Genomic DNA, 19,170 nt, shown 5'->3' with positions numbered 1-19,170 from the left:
AGACCACAGACTCCTGGGTAAAATGAGTTTGACACCCCTGACCTAAAAGAAAAACCTTTAACCCTAAACTGACCACAACATTTGCCACGGCAATTTGACTCCACACAATGAATTGCTATTGATGAAAATGTGAATTTCCTTTTGGTTTTATGAAATCTTAGAAATGACAAGAAACGGATATATAACTTATTGCGGCATGTAAAAAGACACAAGACAGGCCAATTTGTGATGGGCGGCGAGTCTATACCTGCATCTCCAGTTGCTGCTGCTGGAGCTTTTCCAGATGCTGCAGCCTTTGCTCGGTCAGCAGGGTCAGCTGCCTCTCCAGCTCGCTGACTCTCCCCTGGTACAAGCTTTCCTGTGGATGACTCGGGATCTTGCTGTGCTGTTCTGTGAGCACTTGCAGCTGCCTATCCGCCTCCTGGAGTTTGTTAAGCAGCTGAGACACGGAGTTCACTTGAGCCTCCAGATTACTCTGAACCTAGTGGAACAAGGATGACAAATGACCTCAACCTTTACATCTGCAGATAGGTGACGAAAATGACAGGTCATGATAAGGCAGAAGCTATTTCTGCATCACACACGTTCTGCTTTGTTGTGTCACTGGGATACAAGACACTATCCAGATCACTAATTAGAATTGCCTTAGTGAAGTTACCCCCTTTAACACTTCTTCTACAGGACAGGGGAAACGTATCTTCAACAGTCTCATAGGGTGGAATAGAAACGCAGCAGACATGTGCTCCTACTACTAGAGGAGAGAGGACATTACTCACCCTCAGCACAGGAGCAGCGGCAGCAATGGCAGCAGCAGTGGCCGCAGCGATAGTAGCAGCCGTCTGAGTGTCACTGACCTCCTGATTCTTTTCATTGCTGTTCCCAGTCTTTTTACCTTTGCCAGCAATATCACCAAGCAACTGAACTGGAACTTTTTTGGTCACTGGGCCATTCTGTGCTCTGAGAAAAATCAGAAAGAGTGATTTACATGTAGAATTGAATGATTTGTATAATTACAACAATAGCACATACATTTTTATTATAATGTTTCAGCATTTGCATTATCTTGCCAGTAGTCATTGGACTGAATTGGAAAATCTAACATCTGAATTCAAGGGACGCTGGTGTAAAGGACTGAGCTGCAAGGACGAACGAGTGTAAAAGAACAAATAGTACAGGCCATTACATTGTCTGGGCTCTGCAGACACACATCTACCTCTATAGAAGGACTTACCTTTTATTCAACGCTGACAGCAAAGTCTCTTTCTGGCCAGATGTAAACTGAGAAACCTGAACTTCCTTACCTGCAAAGAAACATATTCTGTACTGACAGATCACAAAAGAGAAGTAATCCTATAATTGTACAAAAAACTATAAGAACCATGGCCAGCACATAAAGGAGTCCTCCAACATCATCATCATGTATTTATAAAGTGAAAGGATTAAAAAAAAAACTGTCATTAGGATTTAGGCCCAAAAACTGCTGCAAAATGATATTTCAGACAGCAACAAGATCACAAAGATGTCCTTCAGCATTATACAGGAGAAGAGTCTTGTACACTGCATTTAGGTTTTCTTTAAGGAGTCACAGGGGCAAAGAAGAGTCATGCTGTCTCATAGCCCAGGTACAGCACCACAAGTCGCTGTGACAGCTGCTGAGGAAGCTTATGAGAGCTGTACTTGTCCTATGGGACATTAGTCAAGCCAGCAGGGCTCAGGCAGTATGACTTCTTCTGTGTAATGCCAAATCTCCCAGTGTATAGAAAAATATCACTGACATCCGGTCACCGTCCTGAATAACATGCAGGTGATGTCTGTGGAGCCTGAATCCTCATGTCAGGTTTCTTAAAATCAAGCAGACAATGAAGGGATTACATCTAAGGGCTGTAGATGAGTTGACTTACTTTTTTGTACACTGCCCTCTAGTGGTCTCTTCGGGACTATTTTCTCTTCTGATGTATCCAGAAAATGTTTGGTCACGAGAACCTTTTTGATATTAAAAAAAAGGTACAATGGGTTTGTGCAATAAAAGAAAATATATCTTATGATATACTATATCAGTGATGGCGAACCTTTTAGAGACCGAGTGCCCAAACTACAACAAAGACCCGCTTATTTATCGCAAAGTGCCAACACAGAAATTCAATTTGTGATTTATACTCCCTTCTCTGTCACAGTTTTCATTGATACCAGCACCTGAGGACACCAATAAAGCAGAAAATAGTCCCAGGTAGAACTGTCACTTTAAAATAGCTCTGTGCACAGCAAGTCCTGGACTGTCTGGGACTGCAGGAAGATACCTGGAGTCATCTCTGGTGATGGCCTGAGTGCCCACAGAAAGGGCTCTGAGTGCCACCTCTGGCACCAGTGCCATAGGTTAGCCATCACTGTCCTATATTTTTTAGCTGCATATTATTTTATAAAATTAAAGCTAAAGGTAAAAGTGTCAAAGGGGTTTTCTACCCTAACGATGAGTTCTGGTGCCGGGGTCAGAAGTCCAGCTCCATTCTCTGTGTAGTGGCCAGGCCCTGTAACTGCAGCTATACATTGAATGGAACTGTGCTTTTGGCACCAGAGGCTGCTGGAAACAACCCAATGTGGGTCATTTACTTACCCGGTCCTGTCGCGATCCAGCGGCGCATTCTCCGCCGAGGATTTGGGTCTTCCGGCGATTCACTAAGGTTGTGCGCCCGATGTCCACCAGGTGTTGCTGCTGCCCCGAGATCCGCCGGAGTTAGTGAACTCCTATTCCCGGTGCATGTGAGTGATTGATTTTGCGACACAATTCGTTTTTTAAATTCCGCATTTTTTCCGAATCAGTCTGGCTTTTCCGACGGCCACGTCCCCCAATTTCTGTCGGAGTCGCTTGAAAGTCGGGGCGATTGCGCCACAATCCGTTCGTGTGCGCCAAAATCCCGGCCGAATTCGGCGCAAAACTGAAAAAGTCGGGAAACCCGGCGAAAGTGCGGCTGCAGAGCCCTTAGTAAATGAGCCCCATTGGGTCAAAACCTACAGATCTGACCTATCCTGTCATGTTATGCTGCAGTCACTGGTCACAGTAGTGATCTGTACTAGGCCGATCAGATAGCCATGAGGGACAGGGCACAATGGCAATAATAGGTGTTAATAGAAAACATATACAACTGCACAAGACTATAAGTTTGAGGAATACATTCATACATGTACATCAAACATAATATCAGAGACCAAGGTCAAAGACCTAGACTATATAAAAAAAAGTATGCAACAGAAGCAAGACCACTCTGCCAGGTCTTTTCCATCGCCTGAGAAATCACACCCAAATCACACAGAAAATAATAGAGAGTTTTCTGATAAATATAATGAAATAACAAAGCATTTTCAAAGACAATACAAATAACTTGTTAACTTGTTCTTACTCACCTGTTGCGAAGGAGATTCAATTTTCTGCACTTTGGAGTCATTTCTTGAATCTATAAATTGATACAAAAAAAATTAATAAATAAATAAGGTTACTTTATTCTACACCCAGTTTATACACTCAGATTGTAAAAAAAAAAAATCATAATCAATACTATCCTAGAAGATGGAGGTTTAATATCACTTTTTTTTGTTCTAAACTGAAGACTGCTGGCACTGAATAGGTTAGTAAATCCAGGGCAGTGTCACACATTTGTGGCGGTCAATTAAAAGAACTAAAGAGGCAGCTGGGATTTTTAAAACTACCGTATTTTAATATTTTTTTATATTGCGCCATCAAATTTTTAAGCGCTTTATAAATCATAGGGGACATATACAAATATAATATTACATTACACAGTACAAACCTTCATATGGAACAATAGGAGTTAGGGCTCTGCTCCCAAGAGCTTACAGTCTATGAGGATGAGGGGGTGACACAAGACCTTACAGTCTATGAGGATGAGGGGGTGACACAAGAGCTTACAGTCTATGAGGATGAGGGGGTGACACAAGAGCTTACAGTCTATGAGGATGAGAGGGTGACACAAGAGCTTACAGTCTATGAGGATGAAGGGGGTGACACAAGAGCTTACAGTCTATGAGGGGGTGACACAAGAGCTTACAGTCTATGAGGATGAGGAGGTGTCAAAAGAGCTTACAGTCTGTGAGGATGAAGGGGTGACGCAAGAGGTATAAGAGCTTGTATGATGGTCCGATCATTCTTTATAAAGGAACAATATAAAAATAAAGCAATAAATAAAAATTCTGCTGCTTTAACCAGTCATCAGCCGCATCTTATTTACAAAGTACAAGGTGAAAGTGACTGCATAGAAGCTTGGGATCTATCTGGTGTTTGCTGTAAATAAGGACTTGTACACACTTGCATTTTAAAGCAGCGTAGTTTCTTTCTTTTTTTAATTCAATGACATAATCATGGCAGCATTGGGGCAGAAGGAAAATAATTACAAAGTCAAAAAAATCCTCTTTCTTTTCACTGCCCCCACTCCCTTCTGTACATATTAACAGCAAGCGATCCATTGAAGGTCACTTATAATTTAACCACCAGGTGGCACTGTGTTACCGTCATAAAGTAAGAATACATTCTAGCTCTTGGTTAATATCCAATTTTAGCAACACAAATCAAGAGATTCTTTTTATCTATAGGGCACACCGTAGATTGTAAGCTCTTCCATGGTGTTGGCGGATACACCACTGTGAACATTCAGCAGGTTTGTAGAAAGTGAGCAGGAATACATGGCATGGAGATGGTGTAGTCAACTAGAGGCGTAGTTGCTAGAATAATCACAATTTCTTGTAGTGCACAAGACATTGTGATTATTTCAGTGTTTCTACACCAGAAAAATAGCAGAGAATATTCCTCTTAATTTCTGTAACGTCTTATTTTATTTGTATATGTGCCCCATGATCTGCAAAGCGCGAGACAAGAAGCTCAAATGCAAGAACTATAAAATTGTCTCTTTCCCCTGACCAATAGGTCCATATGACGGCCACATTTCCAAGACCAACCCCATCTAAACTAATCTAATCCCACTGCATCATAATTTGCTATGATGCATCAGACCCAGTCCCGCCAAGCCGAAGGAAGTTTTGGAAACGCACCCTACACATGGACCACGTTTAATAGAATGCTGATGGGATTCTAAATGGCCTTTCATAGTGTGCAGGGATGAACCTGGGGTTCCCAAGACATGATGACTCCATTCATTATTGAATAGAACAGTCTATGAAAGGAGTCAGGTAGTGCACCACTATTTCATTAAGCCCCTTATTCTGATAGAGGAGTAATAAAAAATTGTGCCAACTCCATGGTGTTAAAGGACATCTACCACCACATCTAGGGCGCATTCACACGATGTGTTGTGTCACGCGTTGCATTTTTGACGCACTCCACTGGCTTCAGCCTTGATCACATGGTGTGGTTACAATGCGTTTTAGCAATGTAACCTTAGCATGTGATCAAGGCTGAAGCCAGTGGAATGTGTCAAAAACGCAATGCACGACGGGACGCAACGCATCGCGTAAATGCGCCCTTAGGGGTGGAAGAGTGTCCCCAAACGTATGCTCGGTACCTTAGGGGTGATGGGGCACTCCTACTGGCATGCTCCGGGCCTCCTGGTTCCGTCAGAATTTAATTTATTCATGCCCCTTCTGTTTTCCTCCCCCATGTATGCTGGTCGCAAGCACAGCAGAGAGCCGGTGATGTCATCCAGCTGTCGGCTAATCTTGCGCGTGACCTGCCTCTTGAGATCCTCCTTCTCTGGCGCAAAGTGTGTATCTCGTGCACTTGTCTGCGCAAGGGAGGTAGCTCACGCGCATGGGCGAGGTTTGCAGACAGCCAGGGGACGTCACCAGCTGTCTGCTGCACTTGCTGCCAGCCTACATGACGGGAGGAAAACAGAAGGGGTGTGAATAAATAAGATTCCGAACAGAGCCAGGAGCTAGCCAAGCTGTGAGCGTCTCATTTGTTTAAAAGTCGAAATTTTGTTAGAAGACAGGCCGGAGCATGCACAGTGTACCACCCCTAAATGTGGGGGTAGATGTCCAATTAACCAATTTTTATATTTCCAAGCACAACACAGAAATCTGTGCGAAATCCTACTTTTGAGCCGTTATTAAATGAAATTAATTTATTTATTAATAAATTATTCAATTATGATGTAAAATAATAATATTTTCCTATTTCTTAAGTATTAAGGTTCAAGAAAGGCTACATGGCTTAAACAGGTTATCACCCAACTTTCCGATATTCCTGCACAGACACTTCCTCTTCCAGAACAGACGGGTGGGCGACATTAGTCATACAGTGGCAGCGCCATCTTACCATCCAGCAGGGTGAGGGTGACAGCAGGATACTTGTTGGCAGGTAGCGCTGGCGGGATGTAAGATGGGTCTCGCTTCTTAAAGGCAAAGTCTGGAAGAACAGGAGTGGGCACCTCCCGCAGCCTCTTCACTGAGATGTGCACCTGCCTGGTATCACTGGCATCAGCAGGTGCCCTCTGCCTGGGCTGGAGTGGGTAATAGTGGTCCAGGGGGCTGCTGTCACCTGGAGCCTGTCTGCCATTAGTAGTGTTCACCTTCCTCTGAGATGAAGTCATGTGGACACTGGTAGAGCGGATGAGGACATCACTGGCCGTGGTGCTCGCCATGGAATCCAGACTAATATCCGAAGCCTCTTCCCCCATCCCGCTCATACCTGTATAGAGGACGCTCTTCCTCTATGGATGTTACCTGGTTACTAGGCTGCAAAACATCAACAGGCAGAATCAAAAAGAAGCGGCCACACTCGGATACTTTTCTGATCTGTCGCTGATTCAACAGCACAAACTATAGACGGCAGCCATCTTTTCGTAGACCGCTTCATATACAGAACTCGAGAAATATCTTTGCCAAAATGGCTTCTACACAAGAGACAAGATAAGATGTTTTATATAGACCTCTAGCTAGTCGCAAGCTTACTTCAAGTAATAACGGTTGGAATGTCCGTGCTCTGAATTATTCCGGGCGGAAACATCAAAATTCTCTTTTTAGTTCCGGAGAGTTCATGGCAGGCCACACCATAAGGGTGTGAGAGTGACAGGAACGTAATCAAAACTTTACTGCATCTCTCTTGTTTAGAACAGACCGTCTGGAGATGCAATGGCCCACCTCTATCTCCCCAGAATTTGGCTCAAGATGTATAATAAATGTAGTGTATTTACTGCCTCTTTTGATGTTTAAAGGGAACCTGTCAAAAAGTGGATTCTTTGGTGGACCCAGGCTCTAACCAGGTCTACATTTTAGGGTGCAGTTACAAGTGACATTAGTGCCCTGGGGGCAGGCCTTGATCTGATCGGATGTGTTTGCAGGGAAACGCATGTGATTAGTAACCAGCACCCGGCGTTTAAACAATACAAGACACCAGTTGCAGGTTACAGGCAAATGCCACCTTAGACCCTGGCTGTGCTTTATTCCAGGGTGCGCTCACAGGTTTGCGCTTGGATTCTGTTTAGAAACACAATAAAAGGGCACTGAGGCGTGCCATGGCTAATCACATATGCATTTCTATACAAATGCATGTGATCTCTAACCAACACCTTGTGTTTTGCATTTAGACAATACATTTGCATAGAAACACACAATCAGCAATTGCATGCCATGTGCACTTTGATTCAATTTCTAAATGGAATCAAAAAGCAAACGTGTGACCGTACCCCAAGGGCGCATTTACATCTAACAAAATAAAATAAGAAAATCTATCTGTTGTTCTGATTCACTCTCGTCTACTGTAACTCCTAACTAATCGATCTTCCACTTCCACTAAACTCTCTCCTCTACAATCCACCCTCAATGCAGCAGCCAGGCTTGTCTCAGATCAAACACTACACGGATGCCTTCTGTCTATGTCAATCACTGCACTGGTTGCCGTCTCTTTCTGAATACAGTTTAAATTAATCACCCCCATACACAAAGCTCTGCATAATGCTGCACCTCCCTACCTCTCCTCTATTATCTCTCTCTATCGCCCAACCGCTAGGGATCTTAGTCTATTCTCTTCCTTAATTCGAACCTTCCAATCATGTATCCAGTACTTCTCCCGAACTGCACCAATTCTCTGGAATGCCCAACCCCCAAAGCTTCAAACATTCTCTTAAAACCCATTTATTTAGGCAGATCTATCACACTCCCTAACTGCTGTTATCCGAAAAATGCCAGGTACTAAGCTACAGGCTTCTCTGCAGTCGCATTCACCTTGGACTTAGTTTATAAGATGGTGGCTGATGGGTGGCTCAAGCAGCAGCATTTACTTTTATTCATTTATTTATATTCCATTCCCCAATTAAGAATGGCTGGCCCATTATACAAGCTCTTATACCTATTTTGTCACCCCTCATCCTCATAGAATGTAAGCTCTTGTGAGCAGGGACTTCATTCCTATTGTTCCATATGACTGTTATTACTCTGTAATATCTTCTTGTATTTGTAAAGCGCTACAGAATTTGATTGTGCTATATAAATATTTATTATTACACATCACACCACTGCTGAGCCACCTTCTGATGAGCCCAATCGCTATAGCTCCCCCCGCCAGGAAAAATTGCCAGGCTACAGGAAAGGGGATGGATAGTGTAAACACGGGCAGATACAGGAGCAGAGTTAAAGGAAATCAACCACTAAAAAAATGTATATATTTTTCACGCTGGGATCACCCAGAAAACAAACTTATAATTAGTAGCCCGGAGCGCAGGAACAAGATGTCGGCCCCCTGACTGCTATGCTGGGAGCATGGGAGAGTGAGATGACGTCACATGAGAGGCATGAAAAATAAGCAGGTTGGAGGGCTGGACATCTTGATGGACATCAAGATGAATAGGAGCGGATGTGAGTATTTGTAGCCTTCTTTTGTTTCTTTTAAGTGGTCTTTAAAGGAAATCTACCATTTTTAAATTAGACTTATAACCCACAAATACCTTGCAACAGCTCAGGATGAGCTGATGCCAGACCTATCTTGACTAGTAGCAGAAACCGCTGTATTCCGGGAAAAAAGTGTTTTTAGCGGTATATTCAAATCCCCCTTCGGCGCACCGTGCACGCGACCGTCCGAAGGGAATGTGCGCATGCTCAAGTGTGCCCGAGAGTTCGGTGACGTCACCGGCTCTCAGGCACCTCATAATAATGCACACGAACGGTCGCGCGCAGGTGCGCAGAGCAATGTCGTCGTGTGCCGAAGGGGGATTTGAATATTACGCTAAAAACATTGGTTTCTGCTACTAGTCAAGATATTATCCGGCATCAGCTCACCCTGAGCTGTTGCAAGATATTTGTGGGTTATAAGTCTAATTTTAAAGTGGTAGGCTTTGCAATGCATTCAGAAGCCCAATGCAAGTGCCCGGAGATGGGGCTCGGCCCTATCACATGTGCGTTTCCAATTAAATGCGTGCGATCAGTAACCACCACCCGGTGTCTTACATCATTTAAGCGTTTAATTGGAAAATAGCATACAGCGCTTGGCAACTCAGAAAAAGCTTATGTATTTTTACATGTTTAGAAACACAATGGAAGCGCATGGGGGCGGGGCGCCCTCAGCCCAATTGCATATGCGTTTACATCGGTATCCAGCACCCGGTGTCTTTCATTTAAACAACACAAGACACTGGGGCAGATTTATCAAGCTGTCTTAAAGTCAGAATATTATAAGTTGCCCATGGCAACCAATCAGCACTGCCCTTTCAAATATTCATGAGCACTGGTAAAATGTAAGCTGATCTGTAATTGGTTGCCATGGGCAACAAAGAATATTCTGACTTTCAGACAGCTTGATAAATCTGCCCCAGTGGGTGCTGGTTACTGATTGCACACCTTTCACTAGAAACACATATTCGATCAGGTGCTAGAGTTGCATGTGACTGCACCCTTAGGATGTAATAGATATATACACTCACCGGCCACTTTATTAGGTACACCATGCTAGTAACGGGTTGGACCCCCTTTTGCCTTCAGAACTGCCTCAATTCTTCGTGGCATAGATTCACCAAGGTGCTGGAAGCATTCCTCAGAGATTTTGGTCCATATTGACATGATGGCATCACACAGTTGCCACAGATTTGTCGGCTGCACATCCATGATGCGAATCTCCCGTTCCACCACATCCCAAAGATGCTCTATTGGATTGAGATCTGGTGACTGTGGAGGCCATTTGAGTACAGTGAACTCATTGTCATGTTCAAGAAACCAGTCTGAGATGATTCCAGCTTTATGACATGGCGCATTATCCTGCTGAAAGTAGCCATCAGATGTTGGGTACATTGTGGTCATAAAGGGATGGACATGGTCAGCAACAATACTCAGGTAGGCTGTGGCGTTGCAACGATGCTCAATTGGTACGAAAGGGGCCCAAAGAGTGCCAAGAAAATATTCCCCACACCATGACACCACCACGACCAGCCTGAAACATTGATACAAGGCAGGATGGATCCATGCTTTCATGTTGTTGACGCCAAATTCTGACCCTACCATCCGAATGGCGCAGCAGAAATCGAGACTCATCAGACCAGGCAACGTTTTTCCAATCTTCTACTGTCCAATTTCGATGAGCTTGTGCAAATTGTAGCCTCAGTTTCCTGTTCTTAGCTGTAAGGAGTGGCACCCGGTGTGGTCTTCTGCTGCTGTAGCCCATCTGCCTCAAAGTTTGACGTACTGTGCATTCAGAGATGCTCTTCTGCCTACCTTGGTTGTAACGGGTGGCGATTTGAGTCACTGTTGCCTTTCTATCAGCTCGAACCAGTCTGCCCATTCTCCTCTGACCTCTGGCATCAACAAGGCATTTCCGCCCACAGAACTGCCACTCACTGGATGTTTTTTCTTTTTCGGACCATTCTCTGTAAACCCTAGAGATGGTTGTGCGTGAAAATCCCAGTAGATCAGCAGTTTCTGAAATACTCAGACCAGCCCTTCTGGCACCAACAACCATGCCACGTTCAAAGGCACTCAAATCACCTTTCTTCCCCATACTGATGCTCGGTTTGAACTGCAGGAGATTGTCTTCACCATGTCTACATGCCTAAATTCACTGAGTTGCCGCCATGTGATTGGCTAAATAGAAATTAAGTGTTAACGAGCAGTTGGACAGGTGTACCTAATAAAGTGGCCGGTGAGTGTAAATCATACAAGGGACATATGTTTAACAAAATTTACAAATACATAGAACCAGAGAAAGAATACTGAAAACAGAGTTATAGTCAGTTATAGTCTATATCAAATAGATTTATTCTATACAATTCTGCGTATACAAGATGAGACATTTTATATATATTATGATAGATAGATAGATAGATAGAGAAGAGAGAAAGAGAGAGAGAGAGATTAGAGGGGGGGATAGGTCCTCCAGGTGGTGGTGTTACTGGTACAGTAGACCTTATAACTGGACAAGATTTCTCCACTGGTTTTGAGAGTATACCAGTACATGGGCTGTAAGATCCACCATGGTACTGGCAGTGACATAAATGATACCAACATCTTCCAACAAGGCGGGCACTAACAAGTCAATGTCAGCTCTACACAGTGGACATGTATTTCTTTCTCGCATCCACCTCCTGATGCAGCACTGGTGGAAATTATGTGAGCATGTCAGATGTGAAATCTGCTCTCTAGCTGTGTAGCTCTCCAGACATATCCGGCAAGATGACAGCTCCTCGTGGTCCTGTTGTAGGAAGTCCTCATGGAGTCCATCTTCTCCGGTAGCAGGAATGATGTCTTCACGATCGTCTTTAGGTGGAGAGCGGCTGCTTTGCTCCAATATTATAGGGGATCGGCTCCGGACTTGGGACCTGGGATGTCTCTGCCGTCTCTGGTGGAAATGCCTGCTCCGAGTGCGGCTACCAACAGGTGATTCTTCCATTGAATGCTCATCCAGTGCCATGGGGTTTGGTGCTGGCAGGCCCCGGACCCTTCTGGAGGAACGCCTTGGCATTTTTGGGTTTGAACCCAAAATATATGTGGCCTTTGTGAAACTGAGCTCTTCTAGGCCAAAAAGCTAATGTAAAAACACCAAAAAACTAAGTTTTTTGACAAATCCTGCTTCAGAGATGCATCCAGAAACACTCCTCCTAGGCAAGTGACATCCAGGACAGAACTGGAACATTGGATCCATCACACAATGTGACATCATAATGGAGTCCTGGATACCATCACCTGCTACCCACATACTGTGACATCACCCTAAGCTACTTACCTTACTAGTACATGGTGCAGCCATCTTTATTATCACAGCTCCTCTCTGGTGCCAAATTTAAAAATCCTCTTTAACAAAATCATCATCGTCATCACATGTATAATGGGGCAGAGAAATGATACTGTCCAATAGGAAACAGCATTTCCTTAGCAACCAATCAGTTTTCTTTTCTCAATAGCACAGCAAGAAATGAAAGCTGAGCTATGATTGGTTGATATGGACAGTTTATCATTACACAATGTTGTAAAGGTCCAACATTGATTTTTAGGCCTGGAAATATTTGTTACTCTAATATTAGGTTTAGAAATCCCCTGTGCAGCACCTCACTAGTATTTAGCATTCCTGGGGCCAGAGGATAAGCTACTATGGCTACAATAAAAATAATGTGTTAGATATACCAAATATATGAATTTTTGCCTATTTTGAATAATTCAATCTTCTGTGTGTCCTCATTGTCCACAATTCTCTTAACCCTCAATAATTGGCTAAAGAGTAAGGATCGAACCATACCCTGAGGGTGTTGGCTCTCGTACCTAAGGAGGGTATTACAATCTGTCGCTTTTACATGGAGATCTGTTTTTAGGCCATTATTTATTATATATACATTGGTGTCATGAAAATGAGGATTAGAATCTGAGACAACCATAGACAGCCAATAAATTTTATATCTGGATCCACATAATTTAGAAAATCTAGGAAGTGGTCCAATGCTGGGTGGATCCCTAGCCAGATGGAGAATATGTCATAGATGTATCTCCACCACTCCAGTACTAGACTGAAGTGATGGGACACTCCAATTCAGCCATCACAATATTAGCATAGGCTGGGGCCACGTTGGACCCCATAGCCGTACCTCGTAATTGTACAAAGACCTCCTCATTGAACATAAAATAGTTAAAGTGAGAATCATCTCAAATAGTCCCAAAATGAACTCTTTACCCTTATTGGTGTAGTGAGACCCAGCCAAGGCTTTACCCACACTGGCCAAGCCACCATCATGATTGATCGATCTATAGAGACTTGTGACATCATGACTGTAAACTCATCCTGCTCTTTACGCATGCTCGTACCTCTGATCCCAATTGTTCGGCAAAGAATTATGGTCATTGTTACGTTTTCCGAGCAGAAACACTATTGAACCTTTTCATGTAAATCATGATTGATACATGCGTCAGCACATTGCTGTATACCCTTATTTTTAACTCTGCAGTTGCACTTTGTTCATGCTTGGAGACACGATATCCATATCTCTGACTATGCATAGCGTTGTGGTGGTTACTATGGAGACACGGGAGTCTCCTTGTGGTTTTCTAATCACTTTATTGTTCTAATGCTGTTGGAATATATAGCACTTGATACATGTTATATGTTACTTATACTGTATATTTTCTCTTGTATTTTTTGTATACCTTCTGGATATCTTCACATGTCACTGTTTTACACATGTGTCGGGATTGTCTCACCACTATTTAAGTCAGCTGACTTTTAACTCATTATGCTTGAGAATGCCTTGATAGAACAGGCAAAATGTCGCATTCATATGGTGGAATAAAATATACCTTTACTTACCTAACGGAGTGCTGCTTCACCGTTAACTGTTGTTGGATCTTGGGGTCCGTGTCAGACCCTCTGAGAAGACGTGCACCAGCTGCTTTTATATACACGGTGCTGCCCCATACCTACCGTATCTTTTTTGGTTTTGCGAGGATTCTGTCAGGGTGCAACGCAAGCTATAACACACAATTATATTGTAATGCAAATGCTTTGAAAAGGCAGAAAGTTATATGTGCAATGCAGCTTTAATGCAGTCTGTCTTAGGTGAAAATGAGGTCCCTGAATTCCGCAATAATAATTAAGGGGGAACAATCTGAACTCTGCATCAATTAATAAGTGAGGGGAGGGAGCAGAGGGAAATTTAACACTATATTAATAAACTGCTATGCTTCATATTAATTACTGAGGGTATATTGCGGTACATATTATTTATTGAGAGGTGGTGTTGCTGTACTACATTTAATTAATGGGCAGTTCTGTAGTAAATAGGGGTGCTGTGCTATATAATAATAAAGGGGTGTTCTATGAAGGGTGCTAGCGCTGCATATGAATTAACGTGGAAATGCCAATGCTTTACTCATGTGGTTTATTTAGGGACGCGTTGTGGAGATGATCATCACGGACACCAGGGTGGAGAATTCATCAGCAATATATTATGGCCAGGAGAAGTCCTTGTTTTTAGACCTGATTGAGAAGAACTGTCACCTGTGAAAGCAGGGCCGTGGAGTCAGAGTCAGTGACTGACTCCACAAACATATAATAAATTGTAAAAAAAAATCAGTTAAATGTCCGTTCTATTCATGATCATGATCACAGTACAGCAATAAATACCAACCCAGAAACCAAATACTCCATTCAGGACAGATAGTAGTGCAGACCCCACAGCAGATGATAAAAGTATTGGAGACATAGAATACTAGAGACCCCCAGAGTATAAAAATACTAATTCTGGAGACCCCCAGAGCAGACAAATACTGGTGACCCCCCCCCCAGCCCCCCCCCCCCCCGAGCATAAAACTAATTATTTTGGGGAACCCCAGTGCAGGCAAATATTGGAGACCCATAGAGCATAAATCTAATAATACTGGAGACCCCAGAGCAGACAAAAAATGAATAAATCTTCTTTCCTGGCTCTTCGGCTCCGTGTACCACTCAGCAGCTTCTTCTCTCCTCCATGTGCAGCTCTGCTTTGTGTCCCGCGCTGGTTGTATCAGGCACCAGGACCCAGAGCAGAACTGCGCAAGGAACAGGAGAGAACCCGGGAGAAATATATTACAGCTGACTACTACTCCTGGCTCCTCCCCTGTGGGCCCTCTGCTCTGGGTCCTGATGTTGACGCATACATCCAGTGTCAGGACAGAGTGGAGAGGCAGGAGAGGATCCTGAAGGAGTGATAATTTCTCAGCTGTACTCACTGCTACCCAGCCTCCTGTACTAATGATTTCCATCAGTTATGGAAGTGCTCATTGGACTCTGACTGTCAGCAGGATGTGGACCGCAAATCATGGCTTGACAGGCTGCATGTGGCCCTTCAGCTGTGTTTTGTGCACCCCATCATCTAGGCCAGCGTTCCCCAAACTACGGCCCACGGGCCACATGCGGACAGGACAGGAAGCTCCTGCCTGTCACTGTATAGTGCTCGATGCGGCCGGAAACGGCCGCTCGAGCACTATTACTGGTACGATGTGGCTGGAATACAACCCTGGCGCACATCGCTCCATGAACTAGGTTGCGCGGCCGCGAGATGACGGCGGTGAGTACAGGGTTTTTATTTTTTATTAAAAAGGGCAGTAAAAAGATTGTGGTGGCTGGGGGCCAATAGTTAGTTATGAGGGGCAGCTTAGGAAATAATTAGTATGAGGGGCAGTATAGGAAATAACTATGAGGGACAGTATAGGAAATAATTAATGGTGGAGGGGCAGTATAGGAAATAATTAATGGTGGAGGGGCAGTATAGGAAATAATTATGAGGGGCAGTATAGGGAATAATTAATGGTAGGGGGGCAGTATAGGAAATAATTAATTATGAGGGGCAGTATAGGAAATAATTAATGGTGGAGGGGCAGTATGGGAAATAATTAATTATGAGGGGCAGTATAGGAAATAATTAATTTGAGGGGCAGTATAGAAAATAATTAATTATGAGAGGCAGCATAGGAAATAATTAATTATGAGGGGCAGCATAGGAAGTAATTAATTATGAGGGGCAGTATAGGGAATAATTAATGGTAGGGGGCAGCACAGGAAATAATAAATTATGAGATGCAGCATAGGAAATAATTAATGGTGGGGGGCAGCACAGGAAATTATTAATTATGAGGGGCAGTATAGGGAATAATTAATTATGAGGGGCAGCATAGGAAATAATTAATAGTGGAGGGGCAGTATAGGGAATAATTAATGGTGGGGGAAGCATAGGAAATAATTAACGGTGGGGGGAAGCATAAGACATAATTAATGGGGGAGGGGCAGCATAGGAAATAATTAATGGTGGTGGTGTAGGAAATAATTAATTATGAGCGGCAGTCTAGTAATTAATGGGGGGGAGGCATATTCAATAATTAATGGAGAGAGGTCCCAGTATATTAATTAATTAATTGGGCCAATATATATAAAATAGTTCATAAGGGAGTGTAGTATATTAAATAATTGAGGGGGGGTACCAGTGTATTATGGATGCGGTCACATGTACCGCTATTTATTTTTAAACTTAAGTCCGGCCCTCCAACGGTCTGAGGGGGACAGTGAACGGCCCCCTACATAAAATGTTTGGGGACCCCTGATCTAGGCTTTTAGTTGAGATGAATGTGTGCTGCACTTTATGTACATGCTCAGTAGTGAAGCTCCTCTGCTATAGATTACAGGAATAAGACACTGGGAAGAAATGTCTGCATTTATCTCAGCACTGCTAGAGTGACCTGGAAAACAGGACTGTGGAGCTAGAGTCAGGGTCAAAGTTCAGGAAAGTGAGGCGTCAAAGTCGGAGGTTTGGCTTACCGACTTCACAGCCCTGCCTGAGAGAAGTTCAAAAGGTTGAAGTCAAGGATAGACTCCAAGTACGGAGTAACGATGGCACCAAGTACCATCTTACAAATACTTTATAGTTAGTCTCAACCAAAAGGGTATTAATTGAGACCTTAGCCATATAACTGGCCATACCATGCCATTCCCTAAAAGAGTAAGACTTGTGGAAGTCACATTCCCACTATGTCTTGTAGGGAGGCTTTCCTGTGGGTACTGTACAAGAAAGAAGACCTTCACCCCCAGGTTATAAAGGCAAAGCCCTTCTAAAATGGATGTTCTGATTATAGCATTTGATGTGAAGATGGGAAGCATTACAGTGCTGTCTCCGGCAGAAGCTGCAAATCCTGTAGAGCCCTTGTCCATCCATCATCAATAAACAGAAAATTGAAGTTGGGATTCTGAAACAAACTGTCTGCAGGCAAAAGTGGAGATCGAAGTTTGAATATATGATGCAAACTGTCCGACAGGGAGAGTGAAGAAGAAAGTTGTGGGCAGAGAACTGTAGGTCCCTGCTTATGTTTCAGCCACATTTGCAGGTCAGTGGGAGAAGAGGAGATACAGGCTTGTTCTACAGACACAACCAGTGGAACAAAAGGGGCCAAAACAAGCAGCATAGTAGTGTATTGTGAGATGGTGAGTGCCTGCCCTAAACCACTAAATATTATGGGGGCATACAAAGTACTCCAGGTAACTTTGCACTTTTTGGGTTTCAAGTTATTGACAAATCTGGGGATTGTTTTTAAAGTTTTTGACTCTTTAGCCTTTACACACTAGTCTTTTTCTTGTTTCTGGTTTCACTTCATATTTAGTGTGTTGGTCTTGTGATACTATTTACTATGCATTGGTCAACTCTCTTTTTGTATTTGAAATCTGGGGATTAGTTAACAGAAAGTGATACAAGCCCCAAGGGTGTTTGAGAGGTCGAAGCCAATCACTGTCCAGGGTAGCACCCATTAGGTCATGGTCAGACTAAGAAATTGGGACTATTTTAGCAGTCAGATGGCAGAGAGCATATCAGATAAAAAGAACATATCAATGTGTGAATGGAATGTGTGAAGGAAGTGTTGCCCTGCCACCAGTAATCCACCAGGTCATACTATGAAGGAGATTATTCAACTTCAAGCCCTGTTTTGGAGCAAATTGTAACATTTGAGCCCCTCCCCCGGCATCAAAATCACAACACTCAGGGGGTTACCTAACATCTCAAGGAGGGCATCCCATCACACAGCAGGAGTAGGGGGAGTCTTGAAGGTGCACTGCACTACAGCTGCTGCGCAGGTAACAGATGAGGAAGAGTCAGGTCTCCCGATGACAAGGCTTCTTTCTCCATAACGGTTGCCGATCGAATGCCAGTCCGCGCTCATTAGCCACAAACTCACAATCAAAATACAAAATAAATAAATAAAACACCACACCCCTATTTATCCCCCTGTTATTCAGTCCCATGTAAAACATTTCTCCCCTCCCTTGAAAACAGTCCCATGAAAAAATATTGCTTCCTGCCCTTCAGCCCCTCTTGCAGATACTGCTCCATGTACCATTGATTTCTTCCTTCATTCCTATGTACACCGCTATGCCGCTCAGCCCGTGTTCACACGTTGCATATTGAGATGTATTCCAAGGGCTTACCACGTGATCACATGTTGAGGTAACATTGTGTTTCAATAACATTTTGCAAACCCGAGTTTTTTGTGGTTTTTTTTATCTTTAATTTTATTGTACAAAAATCCATAATTAATACACAAAATTACAACGTACAATTTTCCCACAAATCCCCACCCCGCAACCCATTTGATTACCAATTTTAATTTATCCAAACCCTACGAGTATTATCATTCCCAACTTATATACCACATTACCAAACCCAAGAAAAAAAACCCCTTGCAAACCCTATGATACCGCAGCATGCGATTATGGTTGATCAAAACGCAACATGTGAATGTAACCTCAAACATTCAGTCCCATGTAAAATGACCCCCATCCCTTAAGGTAGCGGCTAAATCCTATAACTCAGAGGGACCTTCTGACGTCACTGTGCCACGTGACGTTCCGGAATCACGTGACTCGCTGACGGCGCAGATCCTTCTGCAGAGCACACGCAGCCTTAGTTTTTACTGTGACGGCTGCTGTGTGGTAACAGTAGGAAGCACGGCAGGGGTGATGGGGGTTTACTGAGGTGTAGGGTGCCAATTCCGGAGCGGGAAGGTAATGTAAAGATGGCGGCTGAGAAAGTTTGTGTGGCGAGGGATATATGTATCTTGCTAGGGGGAAGATGAAGATGGCGGCTGGGGGTATGTGTGGTGGGGGGCAGGGGATGAATGTGGCTGGGGGTATGTGTGGTGGAGGGGCAGGGGATGAATGTGGCTGGGGGTATGTGTGGTGGAGGGGCAGGGGATGAATGTGGCTGGGGGTATGTGTGGTGGTGG

At 43.7% G+C, this 19,170-nt stretch overlaps 1 protein-coding gene across 5 annotated transcripts in view; it reads right to left on the bottom strand.

Annotated features, from left to right (window-relative positions):
* Positions 1 to 6,782, bottom strand: part of KIAA0586 (KIAA0586 ortholog) — an 86,505-nt gene extending 79,723 nt beyond the window's left edge. For 4 of the 5 annotated variants that reach the window (XM_072115774.1, XM_072115777.1, XM_072115778.1 and 1 more), the window contains exons 1-6: positions 6,281 to 6,782; positions 3,400 to 3,449; positions 1,902 to 1,983; positions 1,232 to 1,301; positions 777 to 957; positions 248 to 481 (exon numbers count right to left, since the gene is read on the bottom strand). In XM_072115774.1, the coding sequence (XP_071971875.1) occupies positions 248 to 481; positions 777 to 957; positions 1,232 to 1,301; positions 1,902 to 1,983; positions 3,400 to 3,449; positions 6,281 to 6,650 (987 nt within the window). In that variant the 5' untranslated portion in view covers positions 6,651 to 6,782. The remainder of the gene's footprint in view (positions 1 to 247; positions 482 to 776; positions 958 to 1,231; positions 1,302 to 1,901; positions 1,984 to 3,399; positions 3,450 to 6,280) is intronic. The other variant, XM_072115775.1, reaches the window with a different exon arrangement.
* Positions 6,783 to 19,170: the final 12,388 nt, after the last annotated feature.

The sequence above is a fragment of the Engystomops pustulosus genome, chromosome 7 (genome assembly GCF_040894005.1).
Source record: "Engystomops pustulosus chromosome 7, aEngPut4.maternal, whole genome shotgun sequence".
Classification (NCBI taxonomy): Eukaryota; Metazoa; Chordata; class Amphibia; order Anura; family Leptodactylidae; genus Engystomops; species Engystomops pustulosus.
Note: the sequence above shows the minus strand (reverse complement) of the source record. Positions and strands in the feature narration are given on the sequence as shown.